The 17,193-nt window shown below is 40.2% G+C and overlaps 2 protein-coding genes across 3 annotated transcripts in view; one reads left to right on the top strand and one right to left on the bottom strand.

Moving 5' to 3' along the window:
* DEK (DEK proto-oncogene) overlaps window positions 1-16,170 on the top strand; it is a 51,499-nt gene extending 35,329 nt beyond the window's left edge. The window contains exons 13-14 of the transcript XR_014229300.1: window positions 15,485-15,555; window positions 16,074-16,170. The gene's annotated coding sequence lies outside the window, so the exon portion shown is untranslated. The remainder of the gene's footprint in view (window positions 1-15,484; window positions 15,556-16,073) is intronic.
* The window catches only part of KDM1B (lysine demethylase 1B), a 28,693-nt gene extending 11,574 nt beyond the window's left edge, over window positions 1-17,119 (bottom strand). The window contains exons 1-15 of one of the 2 annotated variants that reach the window (XM_082322715.1): window positions 17,053-17,119; window positions 16,802-16,868; window positions 14,396-14,498; window positions 13,450-13,574; window positions 11,522-11,611; window positions 10,616-10,727; window positions 9,756-9,872; window positions 8,706-8,744; window positions 7,393-7,597; window positions 6,094-6,278; window positions 5,057-5,233; window positions 4,441-4,515; window positions 2,867-3,004; window positions 1,166-1,337; window positions 3-130 (exon numbers count right to left, since the gene is read on the bottom strand). In XM_082322715.1, coding sequence (XP_082178841.1) covers window positions 3-130; window positions 1,166-1,337; window positions 2,867-3,004; window positions 4,441-4,515; window positions 5,057-5,233; window positions 6,094-6,278; window positions 7,393-7,597; window positions 8,706-8,744; window positions 9,756-9,872; window positions 10,616-10,727; window positions 11,522-11,611; window positions 13,450-13,574; window positions 14,396-14,485 — 1,653 coding nt within the window. In that variant the 5' untranslated portion in view covers window positions 14,486-14,498; window positions 16,802-16,868; window positions 17,053-17,119. Of the gene's footprint in view, window positions 1-2; window positions 131-1,165; window positions 1,338-2,866; window positions 3,005-4,440; window positions 4,516-5,056; window positions 5,234-6,093; window positions 6,279-7,392; window positions 7,598-8,705; window positions 8,745-9,755; window positions 9,873-10,615; window positions 10,728-11,521; window positions 11,612-13,449; window positions 13,575-14,395; window positions 14,499-16,801; window positions 16,869-17,049 lie in introns of both variants that reach the window. The other variant, XM_082322714.1, reaches the window with a different exon arrangement.
* Window positions 17,120-17,193: the final 74 nt, after the last annotated feature.

Genomic DNA, 17,193 nt, shown 5'->3' with positions numbered 1-17,193 from the left:
ACCTGAGAGAGATTGCTGCCACAGGCATACTCCAAATTACTGAGATGGAACTGTAGTACTTTTTCTTCCAGCTCACTGAACTGGATACCAGACTCCTGAATAAATGCTTTATAGATCTCTTGTATTTTTTCTGTGAAAGAACATGTTTAAAATAAGAATATATCACGATTCATCAGAAGTCCTACTGCATTTCAATATGCTATTCTCTGGATCACAAGATTTTCACGTTTATTGCTAAGTTGCACTAAGATGTTTTTCTTCTCATAGAAAAAAAAAACCGCAAGATCTTTCCGGTGATAAAATACGTCGTTGTTTAGTCATAGGTTTCCCTAGTAAAATCTTCTTCAAAAAGGAAACATACAAAACTTCAGGAAAAAGAGAGGTTAAAATTACTTAAAAGAAAAAAAAAAAAGCAGCAGCACACTGTGCAACAGCACAGCTGGGCTAGCCAATTGAGACAGGAGAGAAATTAATTGTTTAGCTATTATCAATATACAGTTGAAGCTATACACTTCAAGATAATGGAGAATCCTTGCAAATAAATCCTGCTTAATTTTTACAAAACCAAAAGAGCTGAGAAATTTGATCCAGAGTTCACCAAAGAACACAGGAGTTACTAATTCTGTCTTACAGAATCCACGCTGAAAAGATTTGGGAGGCAGACATTTCTGAGTGAGTTTATTTTTTGTTGTTGAATGTGCTTGCATGCTGTAAGTGTGGTGGGAGGCGTTACCAATGGAGATGGGACTATTCTTGCCAGCAGAAGGCTTTGATCAGGCTCTTTTTCAGACAGATTAGTCAAAAAGTGTAAGAGTTATGGCTAGCTATGGCCTGCTTCAGCAAGAATCAAGTCTTTTGAACTGCTAGTGCCACTAGTTATACTGAAAAAGCTACCTCATGAAAACACGATATTATGTCAGAAGTCATATAGTATTATAAAAGCTTTCAAATTAGGCTTCCTTAAAAGTTACAAGTGACATTTTGGTCTGTGTGTATACAATAGTCAATCTCCCTTTGTCCTCCACAGAGCCAGGTTATCACTGTTGGATGTAAGGTCAGATGTACAGCCATACACTTCTAAAAATGTCCGATGTAAAAGCCAGTTTAACATAAAACTCTATGAATACAGCCAACATCTTCACTTTGCAATACATCTCCCACTTACCACCAAGAGGAACATCCTGATGTTGGGTTTTATCTTTTCTCCACTCAGAGACGACATCTAGGATGGCATTGAAATGAAAGTCCATACGTTTATCAATAGTGGGATCTGTTATCCTTCCACCTTCCTGGATCAAGTCACATTTCTCCCCTAGTTTGTGCATTTTAATGCCAAGCTTAAGAAAAAGACATTTTATTGCTTTTTAAGTATAGAAAAATTACAGTGCTTAGCCTGCTCAAAGTTACTTAAAAGTAAGGTGAATCCCTCAGATTTAAGTGATGCCACTTAAAAAACATCCAGGACTTTAAATAATTAGTCAGATTAACTCAAACTTTCGTCCTCCTAGAACTGGAGTACCAACAACCCTTCTATCTATTAATTGTCCACAAACCGTTGTTCCGCACTCTTCCATCCTTTTCTTTATCGGGGATTCCCAGAAGCCTCATCTCCAACTTTCCTATCAGGCCAAGGACTAGTACAGAGGTGTTAGGTCTGGTCATCAAACATGATGAACCAGTCTCCTTCATTTCTACCTCACCTTATTCTCTAAATCACCATTAAAATCAGTTCTTTTCTACAACGTTCTGGTGCCGGATGCCCAAACAGTTCTCTGCATTCAGGGATTGACAGGATGTTGATTGCCAGTTACTGCCAATTTCATTAACAGTCAAGCAAAGAAAGAAATTATTTGGAATTAAACCTAGTATCTTGCTCTGCTTGTCCAACTTGTATTGAACGCACAACAGAGCTAAGTCAGAATAAAGATGGTTTTATGTTCTACAGAGGCAGCCTAGAGAAAATATCACAAATATAGCGCTAACTTCTTCCTAGGTCCTTGTTACTTAGGGTGCGCTCCAGGGCTTTTCACATATCCTCACATCTCTCTAGGCTGTTGGTCACCACTGCGGATCTCTTCTCAAGATACAGTTGTACTTTGAATGAAAGTTGACTTCAAATGACCACAAAGGGATGGGCATGCAATGTGTATTCAGAAGCCATTGCTCTTCACCTCATACATAAAACATGATTTAAAAAAAAAACAACCAAAAACCAAAACAATTTCTTCATGACACTACAGAGCACTAAACAGTTAAAACAGCATGGGCTGGATTTGCATGCCTCTCTGAACAAAATCCATACTCAAGTCCCACTTGGAGAAATTCAGCTTCCCGCTCCAAAAAAACGAAACCAACCCCCCCCCCCCCCCCCCCCAAAAAAAAAAAAAAAAAAAAATCAAACCGCAGCGTGTTTGCATCAGTAGTTGTTACACATATTCATCTTAACTTGTGCGGAATTGAACTAGAAATATAGAGGCTGAGCAAATGCAAGTCTGTCATGGAACTATATATTACAACAACATAGCAATAGCCTCCCACAGTAAAGCCTTTCTCAGCTCTAAGGAAGTCTGCCAGGGACCTTTTACATTACTTTCTCCAGAAAAGGGGAAAAAAGTCGTTTCCTCTGGTTCTGAAGCTGGAGCCGCCTTGTTGTTCTTTACATAATGTGACCAAAACCATTCTATAGCCCTTCTCTGTCCCCAGCTGTTAGCAAAGATATAATAGCAACACAGAGTTTACTTACAATGCAGAACAGTGTTTTAATCATGTCATGAAAAAGGACTCCCACCCTTACCCAGCCACCCAAACCTGGCTTAAATGACAGTTTTTCACTAGTGATAATGCATGACCACTGCAGGGAACCCACTTGCTCACACATTAGCGCCATTGGGTTGTTGACACATCCATTGACAATTTGTGCACCTCTTCCAACAGTGACTCCTTTGAATGTCTTATCGTCCCACACTCGGCCACCAATTCTGTCTTTAGCTTCTAAGACAATGACCTACAACACAATGCAGCTTAGTAAATTGTAAGATTTGATTATATTAAACATACCTGTTCAACTCCAGAGCAAAGAGGAAAACAAAACAAAAAAAACCCCAAGCAATCCAGCAGTGATAGTGACCTTAACGCTTTATTTTCGTTTGTGGATACGGTTAATTGATGCATTTAAATTGTCTTTTAAAGGTTACCCTTTGGGATATACACATATAAAATAACTGTTACTTTAAGAAACAACTCTAACAAAAATAAGCCTTCTTTTTAAAAAACCTATTCAGGAAATCTCGAGACTGGAGTTTACAACATGCTACAGGCTATTAAACACAATGATCTGGGTGCAATGTCCATCTGAGGAAGTCCATATACCTTTTGAAGAAATTTATTCCTGGGGTATTCCAAGAAAACCCCATTCTTATGTATTTCCAACATTCATACCTACCTCCTTCAGCATCCAGTACTTGTCACAGATAGACATAAGATACTGGACTAGATGGATGTCTGACTGAATACATTTACCCTTACTTACTTATATTATCTTTTTATTTTTAGAGAAAGTCTTTTTAGAGAAACTCCATCTCTCCAGAGCAGTAGAAAACAACAGTGTGTATATATATAAAAATATATATATTAATATAAATATATTTATGTATTTTTATATATTAAAAAAAAGGTTCTGCCAGTTGATATTTATGTATTTTACTGCAGGACAGCTTTCCTTAAGCTTTTTTTTTTTTTAAGTCCTTTTTTTTTTTTTAAGTCCTTTTCCACAGGACTTAATGTGCAAAAAGGCTGCACTGCAATTTGCTGTTTAGCAACCAAAGAATGAGATAATGGGGCTATAGGATTCAGGTTTTCATATACATATATGAACATATAAACATATAAATCCAGAAGGTCAGATGGTCATTCATTTCCTTAAACATCAGCCCTGCAAACACTTCACGTTTAAAGAGTCCCATAGATTTTTCATAAGAATATTCTAATGTGTAAAACTATGTCAACATGTAAATATTGTGAGATCACACTGTCAATGAATGATAAATATGAGAGAAAAGGGAAATACACGTGGTTTCCTTGGTTTTAATAAGCAACAAGTAAGTATAGTAAAGTGCGCAAAGGAAAGAAAATTTCACCTCATTTAAACAGCCATCATCATCTACAGTCCCATTATTTGGACGTGAATATCCATGTCTCCCCTATCTTCCCAACCCGTCTATGTAAAATATTCACTGCATGCTTTGTTGAATTTTAGATGCAAAAAAACCGCTGGTTTTAAACAGCAGATTTACTCAATAAAACTCCAGATTTTATAAATTAATTAGGATGCCCTACACACAAACATTTGTACCAAGAATGTAATTTTTTCATTTTGATGAAGAGCACTTTCAAAGCAGAGGAAGTCTGATTTTTTAAGTAATGTACTCTAAAGTTTCTTACCTTAATTCCAAAGTTGTGCAGTTGTCGGGCCGCTGCTAATCCTGCTGCACCAGCCCCAACAATAATGACAGATTTCTAAAAAATAATAAAAGATTTAAATTAGAATAGTTAGAAATAAAATAAAAGTTATCAGTGCACACTTACTTTTCTTCTTGCTAAAGTTAAAAATACCTGTAGGTTTCAGAAATCTAGGCTCTCTTGTCCTCTAAAGTAATCAGTGGTAACTTTTCAAGATGCTAGTGCATTTAATATAGAGAAAAGATCAGTTGTAGCTTTGAAAATAGTTACAATTTTTCAGCGCTTTAAAAGCAGATGTCTCAATTTCCTTTAACACAAACAGCTGAGGTTATCAGTCAAGTAACAAAATCTAATTGAGGTTGTCAGACAAGAAACACTTACCTTGTAATGATTTCAATCACAGATTGGGTCGACCAGTAAAAACTATTTCATGAATTAAAAACATATACAAATACACTTTAGATGTAATTTTTACATAAATGGTTAGAATCACAGGTAATGAGCAAAAAATCCAGAACAAAAAAAAAAAAAAAAAAAAAAGACACATGCCATGTAGTTTTGTAGCACTAATAACGTAGGGATTATTACAGCAACTTACATTGTGGTATTCTTTAGGAAGAAGATACTGGTCAGGACTGACTGATAAAATCCCTGTATTAATTAGCCCTTTCCTTGTCATAAAATAAAGTATCCTCTCCATTTCCTGTACACAACGAATACGCACAAGCCCCCGAACAATGATATGATGGATACATTTTTGAGGGGTAAGAGCCTCCTGCAAAGGAGAAACAAAGAACAGATAGTGTTGATTATCTAATATTCAATTTTTTTCATGCACTTACATTATATTTAAACTATAAACCAGATGGTAAAAATTAATCATGCATCAGGTTTCTGAGAGCATTTTAAAAGCAAGTTTTGTGGAAGTTTCTTGCTAGCCAGCTTTACACAGTAAGGTAACAATTTATTAAGATAGATTAACATGGAATAAAAGCAAATGAGCCTGCAAGATACTCTTGCAAACTCCATGGTGTGCTCCATTAGTACAGGAATGGTACTGAAATGCATCCTTGATTGCAAAATGAATCTACCTGGTGGCCGTGCTCACAATGACATTCCAGTAAAATCCATTCCAAAATGGCATTCCAAATAAAAAATAGATTAATATCCAAAAATTTCACATAAATACAGACTTCAGTGTCTGAAAGCTTCAGTATGTGAAATTCCAGCAATTTCATTGAAGGCAGTGTCATAGAGTTAGCATAAGTAAAAAGACAATCACAAGTCCAACAGTCATATGAAAAAAAAAAAATAAAAATCATAAAGCACCCACAAACATTGTTTAGAAATGTTCAAGCATCCCTTTAAAAGTTAATAGCTGGGCAGACTCAGTAGAATTCCAATACTTTTAAAACTTTTGTATTTTACTGCAAAAGAAGCTCCTAGGCATTAAAACTCAAAAAAAAAAAATCCCAACCCCAACAAACCCCAAAAAACAGCCAATCTTAGAATGTATTTTCAAAAGGATGGGAGCAGTTTTTTTGTTGCATAAGGAGATGTCTAAGAAGAGAGTCCACATCCCCCAAAAGCAGCTATTATTTGTAAACAAACAAATTAACTATTAGCATCTCTTACCTTGCAGTTTGTGTACCACAGAGCCAAAATCAGGTTTCTCAAAGCCAAGTACATGGTAGGGTCTCGTGAATATTCTGGGAACTCATAGAGCTCATCCAGTTCCATGACATCTGGCCTCACACAAAGTGCTTTCCCACATTCATTGGGCTGGTAAAAAGGCTGGAAATACTTGTTCATGCCTGCAACTGAATAAAGACACACCGAGAACTAGTCATATTCCATCGTATCTTCATCGCATCCTTTTCCCTTTAAGATGATCCATTCACCTCACACAGATAAACAAGTAACGAAGCTTTCCATCCTCTAGCCACCTTCAGAATGATTTCATTTATACTGCTCTCCCCTCTCCTGCCCTCTAGGCTGTGCAGTACTAATTATTGTCCTGCTACCTGATGGGTACGTCTTGGACCGATGAGAGCTTAAGTTTTGTCAGAGAAACAGTATGTGCCCTTGGGTGCCACGATGAGTCCAACAAGGAACAGGGTCTAAACTCAAGCCTGAGGTCTAGCATCACTGTGCAGGCTCATGCAGTCCTCTGAACCCCTTTCATCTTCAACTCCCAATACTGCCCAGAGTGGGTAGTAACTAAAAGTAATCATCCTCCATGTACAGTATTGGTAGCGCTGTGTAATGAAGTTTTCTGTTTGTTAAGCAGATAAACATCTGTTGAATAGATGAACAGATTTATTTTCAGCACCTAGGGAGAGCAAAGCCTGCTAAAGATGACACAGAAGCTGAACTTTCCTCAAAGCACTTTCTCTGAGATGATTATGGGAATCCTGAATTACCTTTCTCCATACCTGACCCATTCTGGAGATCCGCACTCCCAGGCTGTCAGTCTCAGAGCTGTCATTAGCAAAAACATTAACCTAAACACAATCTGAGTGCCTTAAGAAATCAAATCCTCTTCTCCAAAGCCCCAGAGATCCACAGTATCAAAACTATCAGAATCATGTTTTGTTTTGATAAATCTTCATTTCCTTAAGAACGCAAACAATCTTTAAGTACCCGCATGTTAATTTCCCATTTCTATAAACAAATGGTAGGTGGTAAACAAAAAGCCTATGCAGTCTGTGCTTACTCCCTAAAGAAATGCCATACAAAATGTATTACCTTTATCTTACAAACGAGTAAATTGCATCAAAGAAGTACAGAGGCAGTCACACAGAGAATGTGTATTAGTGCTGAGAACAGAACCGGTATTTCTGAATCAGGAGCATTATGTGCCTTATAAGCTCAGTTATAAGACAAAATTTATCACACCTATTTAAGCAACAGAGCCCTGCAGATGGCCCTTACCAGTCAAATTAGGCACGCTCTTTAAGTGCTCTAACTTCACAAGGTTGGATTCACCAGGTAACCGATTAGTGCTGGTACAGGATGGACTCATGCCCACGCAGTCTGGATAATATGCAGCTAGAAAGGGAGCTGCCACACTGTCTTTCAGCAAAGGAGGGAGTATGAGCATGGAGTACCACCAATGGTCTGAAACTTCAGCCACTCTCTGGCCAAGCGGAGAAGTGAAGGAAAGAGGGGAGAAGAGAACACGTCAGTACTTTGAAAACGGTGGAAAATGAACCAATTCCCCCCCTCCCTCCAAAACTGAGACCAAAAAGCACTAGCAGTACCAATCTCAGAATTGCAAGTCATAAAGACATTTTCTCTCCCTCTTTCCCCTTCCTCAGCCTGACACAGAAAACCTGTAGCATTAATCTCTTCCTCAGAAATGGAGCTGAAACTTCACAAACTCCACACCCACGTGGAAAGCAAACAGATGAGACATGCCATGACAACACATCTATGCCTTATCAGGCCCTTTATAGAACATTTACAGTCATTTATGCATCCAGAAATCTGAACTTAGAAAAGTCTACACTAACTGATCCATTTAATTTAGATGCTGCTATCCCCATCAAAGACCTTCTAAAACCCTAACAAACACTAATGATTCAGCCTGAATTTACAGATCAAACATGCATTAAGGAAACAAAACCACAAAGCTTCTCCAAGAGTCAACAATAAGCTTGAACATGTTTCCTGGGATAGAGGTACCTCAGGTACGCTTGTCAACACTGGCTTGTTGAACATCAGAGCATACTAAATCTGAAATGCAGGGTTACATGATCATAAACCCATTGAAACACCAACACACATCGAGTCTAGTTTTGTATTATGAGGGAGAGGAGAGAGAAAATATGTTTCGATGTTCTCTCACAGTCTTCAAAAAGAGGAGACTACCTTGACTAAAGATAGAAACCACCGGAAAGACAGGGAAAATTTAGGATGGGGAATTTTATTTGAAAGCCGGCAACTGAATACTGTTTTGCCTGATCAAAAATGAGAATTAGGAGTAAACCTTGAATCACAGGCCACAACTCAAAGACACCACGAACCACCTGAAAGCTAACTGGTATGGTAAGGGAAAAAGAGGAAAAAGATGAGAAAGTAGAAGGCCCTAGGCTCTGTTGCAAATAGTGTCTGACAGTTTCCTGAGCAAAATGCATAAATACCGCCATAATTGGCCAAAGGACCAAGAAAATGAAAGAAATATGCCGTGCTTTAAGATTGCTTTCATATTCTAGGACAAATGAGGAGGAACAGCCACTACTCACCAAGTCCTCAGGCATGGAACACTGGTCTGAGCCCTCAGTCTGAAAGAGAAGTGAATGGTATGAGAGCTATTCTTAAGCTGTACAACAAAAATTAAATATAAAACAAAGTAATTTGTCCATGGCACAGTTCTTTAAACTTAAAAAACAAACCAAAAATGTGTTAGTGTTAGCCTTCTGTAGCAGAGATGATTATGTTAGTAAAAATAAATAGTAGAGAAATGCATAGTTAAAAAACACAACACACCATAAAGCAAAAACACCCCAGAAAATGTTTCTCATTTGTTAAGTTAGTTTCTACTGATCAGACATTAAAATATACATTCTATTCCATGAAATGGAGTGGAACACTGAAACAAACAAATGTGGGGGGGGGGGGGGGGGGTAGGGGGAAAGAGGAATTTTATAGAAAAATTCTGGAAATATCCCACATTTTCCAGAGAGACTCTTCCAGTCTAGATTATTTAAAAATGTTTCTCATTTATTTTAAGAGTATCTTTATCACGAAGTTTCAAGATTAAATGCTGACCCTTCTGGTTTGCATATGATCAGTATTTTCATGTTATGTTTTTAACTGTATAGGTTCTATGGCACTATAAGGACTCTTTCAAATTTCAGGAGTTATCTTCATGCCAAAGCTGGAAGTTTTCATGTAAAGCCCCATGACAGACTTGCTAGAAATTAATAAAAGCTTATTGAGCTTTTCAAATGCTTTCCTCAATAACGAAGTATGGCCGAACAAAACCAAAATAAACATTTTGGTGTACGTCTATTTTGTACATGCTGATAAGCTTTCCATAGCTTCAGAATGAAGGATTTTACAATTGACTGTGCAGACAAAGATATTCCAGATACTTCTTTCTTGACATTGCCACTCGGGAAACAAGAAGTCCGAACAGCACGTAGGTCTGCCACCGTGCAGCTCTCCAGGCCATCAGGCAATCATTTTGACATTAGAAACATTAAGCAGCAAACAAGAAGAAATTCATGTCTACAAACAACAAACATCAACTTGTTGTTAGTTTCAATATGAGCAAAACTATTCTGTGTTACCTTGGTGGAATTGTTCGGTTTCATACCACATCTGTAGGTTTTTGCTATTTGTGGTGTCAGCTGGATTTCCTTTGTCAGCTGACGCCATTTACCACAGTCTGGCTTTGTGCACTGCACCTACAAGTCAAAAAACAAACATGTTTTTACTTGTTGCTGTCTGATTACAGATAAGATTAATGAAGTATAACTAACCAATTAGAAAGCAGGGATATGTGAGGAAGTTGTCATAGTTGTTAAATTCATTATCAGGTAATCCTCAGGTCATAAGTAAGACATTTGGTATACAGAAACCTTGCGTCCTTCTCCTGTCAGACTGAATTTCTCCACAGAACCTAACTCCAAAATTAATTCAACGCCCAGTTGCTATGGTCTTCAGTGGCTTTTGCAAGCGTTACTGCAAAAACACATTGTTCACCACTTCCAAAAAAAAACCCAAAAAACCCCCCAAAATCAAACCACCACCACCACCACTAAACTTCCTTCCATTCCAGTCTCTCTTCCTTCTGCTCTCTTTACCAGGGAAATACAAAAATCTGTTTTGGAAGTCTTTCACACTCGTACTTTCCTATAGCTGGCATGCTCCCTTTACCCCGCCAAGTCTTATTCTACCTGAACATCACACATCTTAGCTGCTACTTCACTGAAAAGCAACGAAGATTGTTCTTTGTGGGGTGTGGAGAAGGTCTCCAACAATGGAGGAGCTCATCAGAACTATTATCTTGAGCTTTTCCACAGTCCTCCAATACTAGTCCCGCCCCCCAACCTCAGCTGACCTGCTGCTTGAACATACAATATCAGAAACTCACATCAGAACATCACATTGAAATATACCCTATTAAATAAATCACCCTCCACCTTACCCAGTAAGGAAGCTGTTGATCAGCCATGAAGGCTTTTGGACTGGGCTCACTTTTACCATTACTTGTCCAAATCCTTTTCCAGGCAGTATATTTCTCATAACCATCTTTATGGCTAAGAAGAAAGAGAAAAGAAAACAGCAAGCAGTCAGAAAATTGAGTATCTAGTTCATTTCAAGGAACAGCAGTTATTCTAAAATTAAACATTTTATATAAGGACAGAGAAATAAGGCTGTAGAGAGTCCTGTATTTTTCCTATTAAAAAAGGAGAAAGCCGTGGTTCTTACGATAGCAATAAATTGCATCCTGACCACTATGTCCTCTTGATTGTGAGCAAACTTCCCAGTATCTAAGGCCTGGACTGAGTCACAGATACTGCTGAGCAAATAAGCACCCAAAAGTCTTAGTAGAGCTGGACTCAACTCCCACTCAAATGGGAAGGAGCTTGGAGCTGAAAGCACTCTGTGACCTGACCGGAGTCTTCACGGTCACTGAACCACAAGAGTTAAATTTGCTGACTGATTTGATGTTACAGAGAGGAGAGGTCTCCTGAACTCACATTGTAAAGTCAATTTGCTTTATAAAGGAAAATAGATTTACTTAAAACTGTTCTCATCATTTAAAATTGTCTGATGTTGTTTTAAAAAAGACAAAAGCTTCAGAATAACTGTACACACAAAGCAGCCTGCCTAAAGTAACCAGTTTTGTTCACACTGCTATGTTTAAGTTGATGATTAGTCCATACAACGCCTGCAGTTTAAGCACCAATATCTAAGCCTCACTTTGAATAAAGCAAGCACAGAGGACAAGTCTTTGCATTATGTTTATGTACATGCTGTTTCAACAGTTTTAACGTCTGCCAAATTCTATTAAGCACTGAAAAGGCACAACCTTAATTGGCAAATCTACCTTCGGTAATAGTGGTCAAAACATTCATTGCAGAAGTGTTCCCCACAGGAAAGATGATACCATCTAGACGTATACCCATTTTTAGCACATCTGTAACGCAGGAGACATAGAAATAGTTTTACGATACATTTAGAAAAAATCTTTTCGTTGACAGTAGCACATTCTAGAACGTGAACAAAATATTCAGGACAAGCCAGGGCTTTATGTTCCATTCATGAAGGCTGACTTGCACAAGGCACTACCGTCATACAAATAACAATAAGATCATTTCAATTGTCTCAAACATTTCCAGTTTCCAAACTAAGCAACACCAGATGCAAAGGAGGCAAAATGTACACAATGTGCAGTTTTATAGTTGGTCTGGCTTCCAGCAGCCTCCCGCTAACAATGGTCAACTGAGCCTGTCTTTAGTACCCCTTAAGCAGACGTTTCCTGAACATGAAATACGTTTGCTCTTACAATATGTGCTGTGACACACTAAGCGTTTTGCAAATGTGTAAGAAGTCAAAGTCCCTCTCCACGGGAACTTACAGTTCCTTTGCTTTGTTCCATTTTGTTCTGGTATTAGTGCAGGGGTGGGAGGGATCATTTAAATTAGTATTTTTCTTGTACGTGTGATCAATTGAGTCATAAATCATTACAACAGCCCGTCCCCAGAACAACTGACAAAACTATAAAGGCAAATCTGAACACAAAACAGATGTTGCCTATTTTTTTCACGTGACCAAGTTGGCTGCGATTTTAACCCAATGAGAGAAAACCCTGAGGAAGCAGTTACACATTCTGGGCATTTATTCTTTATTACTCTCAGAAAGAAATATCCACTAGCAAAGATATTTATCAGACAAAGCAATTGCTCTTCACTTAGAAAACTCTCATTAAACTCAATGAAATGGTTCAAGATAAATGCACGAGGTAAAAAGCAGTGACCTAAGCTACTAACTGAAATAGCCATGAAATGATCTCATCTCAAATAAATAATGTTGAAAGTATGTACTTGAGGGGTGGGAGGGGTGGAAATCAAAATATTAAAATAACAATTCAAAAAGATGACTAAGCAGTATCTATTGTTTCCTAAATAAAAAAGGTAGTATCACCAGTGCGGATCTTTCAGGTGCTCGTTTCCCGTACAAGTCTCTTATGCAACTGCAAAAACACTTGGCTTTCCTATGACAACATCCAGAATACATTGACCTTCTGCCACCAAAGAACAATCCACACAGATAACTAAATGAAGCATGGAATTATTTTATATCATTGGAAAATAAAGAAACCAAGGGAAGTTTGTCTCAATTAACCAGAGAGGGAGGAATGCTAGATCGTTACAGTCTGCCTACTGCATAATGAGGTCTAACGTGTTGCTTATTACAGACACACCTTGCCGGTATCACGCATTCAGTACCGCCAGGGTCAGAATGCAAAAGGACTTGTACAAGTACACAGAAAGCCAGGAGCAACTCGAGAACAAAGAGTTCAAATATGTACGACTGTCTCCCAAGACCTAAAATTTCAAGGGCAGAATCTCACCTCGGACTGCAAAGCATTCCAACGAAAGAGTGATAACGACTTTCTGCAGTAAATGACAGTTTCATTTTCCATCTTGAAAGCGAGTTTAGCTTCCTCAGATTACACTAATATGCTCTCAGTTCCACAGAAGCAAGGCGTGTTCCAGAAGACACCATTAATAACATAAATAAGCATATTCTAAAGATATTCTATATCTGAATTAGCAACTTGCACAGCAGAAAGTTATCCACAACAGGAATAACTTGTGACATTTTCCTGGCACCTTAAGACTCATATTAGTACCTTTTGACTGTCCCTCCACAACTAGAAATGAAGAGGGTTTTCAGAATATAGTTAGGATCCTATACTTCAGCTGCAAGTTTAGAAAAGTCCATGGAAAATGCAAATAAAAAGAAACAAACCTTTCAGCTGCACTGGCAAAGCAAACGGGACATGTTGCAGTGCATCCAGCTTTTTCACACTTTCTGTATTTCTTCTCTGATGCTTCATCATCATCATCTGCTGCTTCAGCCGCTTTCTTCTTCACCTAATAAAGACTAGCTGAAATCTGACTAGAAATAACACAAATGCATCTTCTACAAAATGGCATTCAGACAGTTTTGCAGCTTGTGGGTAGCATCAAATGGTTAAAATGGTACTAATGAAAATTTTTCTATCCATTGTGAAATAGCTGCAGCACGAAACAGCTGTCAAAGTAGGTCAGTTTTTCTACAAAAAAAAACCCAACAGTAAGGCTGGAAATATCATTTACAGCTAAAAATGTCTTGCCTTAGTCTAACTGATGCCACTGAAGAAACTATAAGCAAGGCTTCCAGTTTAAATCATATTTTAAGCTCCATCACACGCTAATGAGTCAAGCCTCATGCCTTCATTCTATTTCTCCTTCAGAAAAAGAAAATCTCTCCTTCGCATACTTATTGATAGTAATTAGTGGCAATCTTATCTGCGCCTTAAAATATGAGGGCAGGCTTGGGGCTTTTTTTGGACTCCAGATCCAAAGCTGTATACCAAATGTCTCTTCTGGGCCTCAAAGGTACTGTGTGTTGTGTTGTTTTAGGCCTCCGTCTGGATGGGCAGACAGCTTTGGCTGGCTGTACAGAAATCCGTGACTGTACTTTTAACAGCAAGTATTTGCAGGTTATATTGAACATTTGTCTTTTCTGAATATTGTTCACAAATGAGACTCTTTACCTACTTATTCACAAAATTAACTAATTCTCCCTCTCTCTGGATAAGTACTCTAAGTCCTAACTTATCCACAGTGAAGCCCGCTTTCTTTATAAATGTCAACAGAAAATAAAAAATACTAGAGTATGAACCCATGCGTTTTTAAATTATTATAAATACCTGTCTTCCAGAACTCCTCAGAGGAAGGTTGTCTGGAGACTGGTCTGAAGAACATGCCTTTTTTTTCGTTCGTACCCTTCCAGTTGACATTGTATTATTAGATCTGCAAAAAAAGGTAGACAGCAGTTAATTAAAAAAAAAAAAAAATTGCTTGATTTTGCAGAGCTGTATAATCACCTGGGCAGTACAGCCACTCATGATACTACTTTCGTCAGTTACCTAGGTAAAAATCTGTTTAGCTTGGCTATTAATTCAGGAGGAAAATGAGAATGAAGCATTACAGGAAAGGAACAATACTACTATTTTAAACTAGATTCAGAGTTAAGATTAGATCCTTGAGTACATCTTGACAGGCTGTTCCAGATCAGCATACCCTGGATTTCAATAATCTGATTTGCATTACGTGAAGACCTGGACTGGAATTTGGGTTGGCAAAGTGAACAGACACCGGCTCATAATGCAAGCATTGAAATACCGCTCTGAGTGACGCTCGTCCTGCTAAGTACTGATTTATTGGTAGCAAGAGATTTGCACTGTAAAGCACTTTTCCAAACAGCGTACTGAAGAGATGTTTAATATCAGGTGAACAAGCAGTTCTAAGGTTTGCACACCCTCCTATGAAAGTACATCAGAATTTAAAGTCTAAACTGCAGTTGCACTGCAATTATAGGTGATCAGAATATTACAAACTTTGTTGTTAAGCATACCATAGGAGAAAAGAAAAGATTTACAACCCAAGAGAGCTCTATAGCTGTCCGACTACATTGGTGGGAACACGGAAAAGACCACAGTTTATCATGTAAGCTGGAAAGCGTGGAACGTGAGAAAGTATGCCACAGAAATATGAAAGCATATTTAAAATGGTATTATCAAAGGCATTCTTTTCACAGGGAGTAAAACACAAATAAATAAAGCCTAGAGGAAGAATTAAATCTAAACGTGCTCCACCACATACAGAAAGGAAGTGGAAATAAAACCCTTATGCTACAGCACTGCATCGTGAATGTTATCTTGTTGTAGTAGGGATCAGTTTGTAATTGTATTTTTTTTATATATATATTTGAGACTTCTCAATTCTCTCTGTTCCAGGCTGCATCTCCCTTGTTCAAGCTGACAGTGATGGACATGGTAGCAGTAGCTTCGTTCAGCTAAAAGTAAAGGTAACAGGAGGAGAGAATAGGCATTTTTACAAAGTTTCAAATTAATCTGATGCAAATCAAGTAAATTGGTGCTTTATTCTCCTCTTGAGATAGAAGAAATTGATTTGGGAGGGGAAGGGAAATCACATGATGATATCCACGGAAGTGAAAAATTAGTTCAGAAAATCCAGTACAAAAATAACTTCTTTTTTTATGCACACACCCCCAATTATAATTAATTAGAGGGAGAAAAAAAGAATTTAAGTCAATCTTTATTATCTAAAAAAAAAAAAAAAAAAAAATCACTCCACCATATCTTACCACTGTATGGGGGTGGATGAGGTTGGAGAGCAGAGAAAGGAAAACCAACCAGTTTCATTTACATGAGATTTCCCTAGACTACTGCGTAACGCCCCAGGAAATGGCGGCTTTTCCCCCCCCAGAGCTTTCCTTCTGTATCAGTGGCAGAACAGTACCTCTCTGTATCACCTCAGCTTCTGACGCTGGATAATTGTTCCTACATGCTGTCGCCTTTACAGTCGGAGGCCATGGGCTACCTTAGCACTGAGCAAGGACTCGTTTTGGTGAGGACCAGGTGATCCCCGCCCGCTGCTGCAAGGCCCTTCATCCAGGGAGGTAAGGGGAGGTGCAGCTGTGTCATTGCGTACACGGGGTTAGGAAAAGAAAAGGCAGCAGTTACCATTCACTCAGAAGTTTGGTAAAAATACGTAAGGTTCAGAGAGGCCTCCCGTTTTGAAGGGGGGAGAGCGAGAGGTGCATCAGACGCTGTCCCATTCCGCAAGGCTTCATCCCTCTGTAACGCGTGGCCTACCTGGGAAAGCCGTGCGGGGCCCACCTGTACGGCCGACAGCAAGTTTGTCTGGGGGGGGGGGAGAAGCCACACACGCACACACACGCACTGACACAGGGCGGGGAGAGGAGAGCAGCCAGACCAACAAGGGGCGGTGGGACCAGGCACACCTTTAAAGCTGGCCCTGGAGCCCAGCGCCGGCGCCCCGCCGGCCGAGGCTGACAGCCGCCCGCCCCCGCAGCCGCGGGGACGCGCAGTCCCCGGGCCCGTGCCCAGCGGGGGCCGCGGCTGTGACAGCTGGCGGCCGGGTCCCCCGGGGAGCGGGGTGCCCCGGGGAGCGGGGCTCCCGGAGGGGAGGTCACCGGAGGGGAGCCGGGGGGGGCCCGGGGGCAGGTCCCGGGGGTGCCCGGGCGGCCGGCGGCGGGGGGAAGCGCGGCGGAGGCGCCTGGCACTCACCTCGGGGCCGGGTCACTCGGGGGCTGGAGACCACATTCACGCGTGTCCGCGCCGCCTCCTGCTAGAGCTGCGGCGGGGAGAAAAGGGAGGAGAAGGGGGAAGGAAGGGAGGAAGGGAGAGAGAAGGGGGAAGGAAGGGAGAGGCGGGGAGGTGAGGAGGGGGACAGCGCTCGCACCTGCCCCGCCGGGCGGGGAGGGGGGCAGGCGTCCCCCGGCGGGCGCTGCAGCCGGGGGAAAGGGGTCACTCACCACCGCCGCCGTCGCCGCCATCCCCACCGCCATCCTCCTCCTCCCCTTCCCCGGTGCCGTGCACCCTCAGCCCGCCTCCTCCTGCCGCCGCTTCCGCTCTCCGCGGTGCGTAGCGAGGGGGAGGGCGGGCAGGCACCGCCCCGG

This window comes from Platalea leucorodia (assembly GCF_965183815.1).
Source record: "Platalea leucorodia genome assembly, chromosome: 1".
NCBI classification, from domain to species: Eukaryota; Metazoa; Chordata; class Aves; order Pelecaniformes; family Threskiornithidae; genus Platalea; species Platalea leucorodia.
Note: the sequence above shows the minus strand (reverse complement) of the source record. Positions and strands in the feature narration are given on the sequence as shown.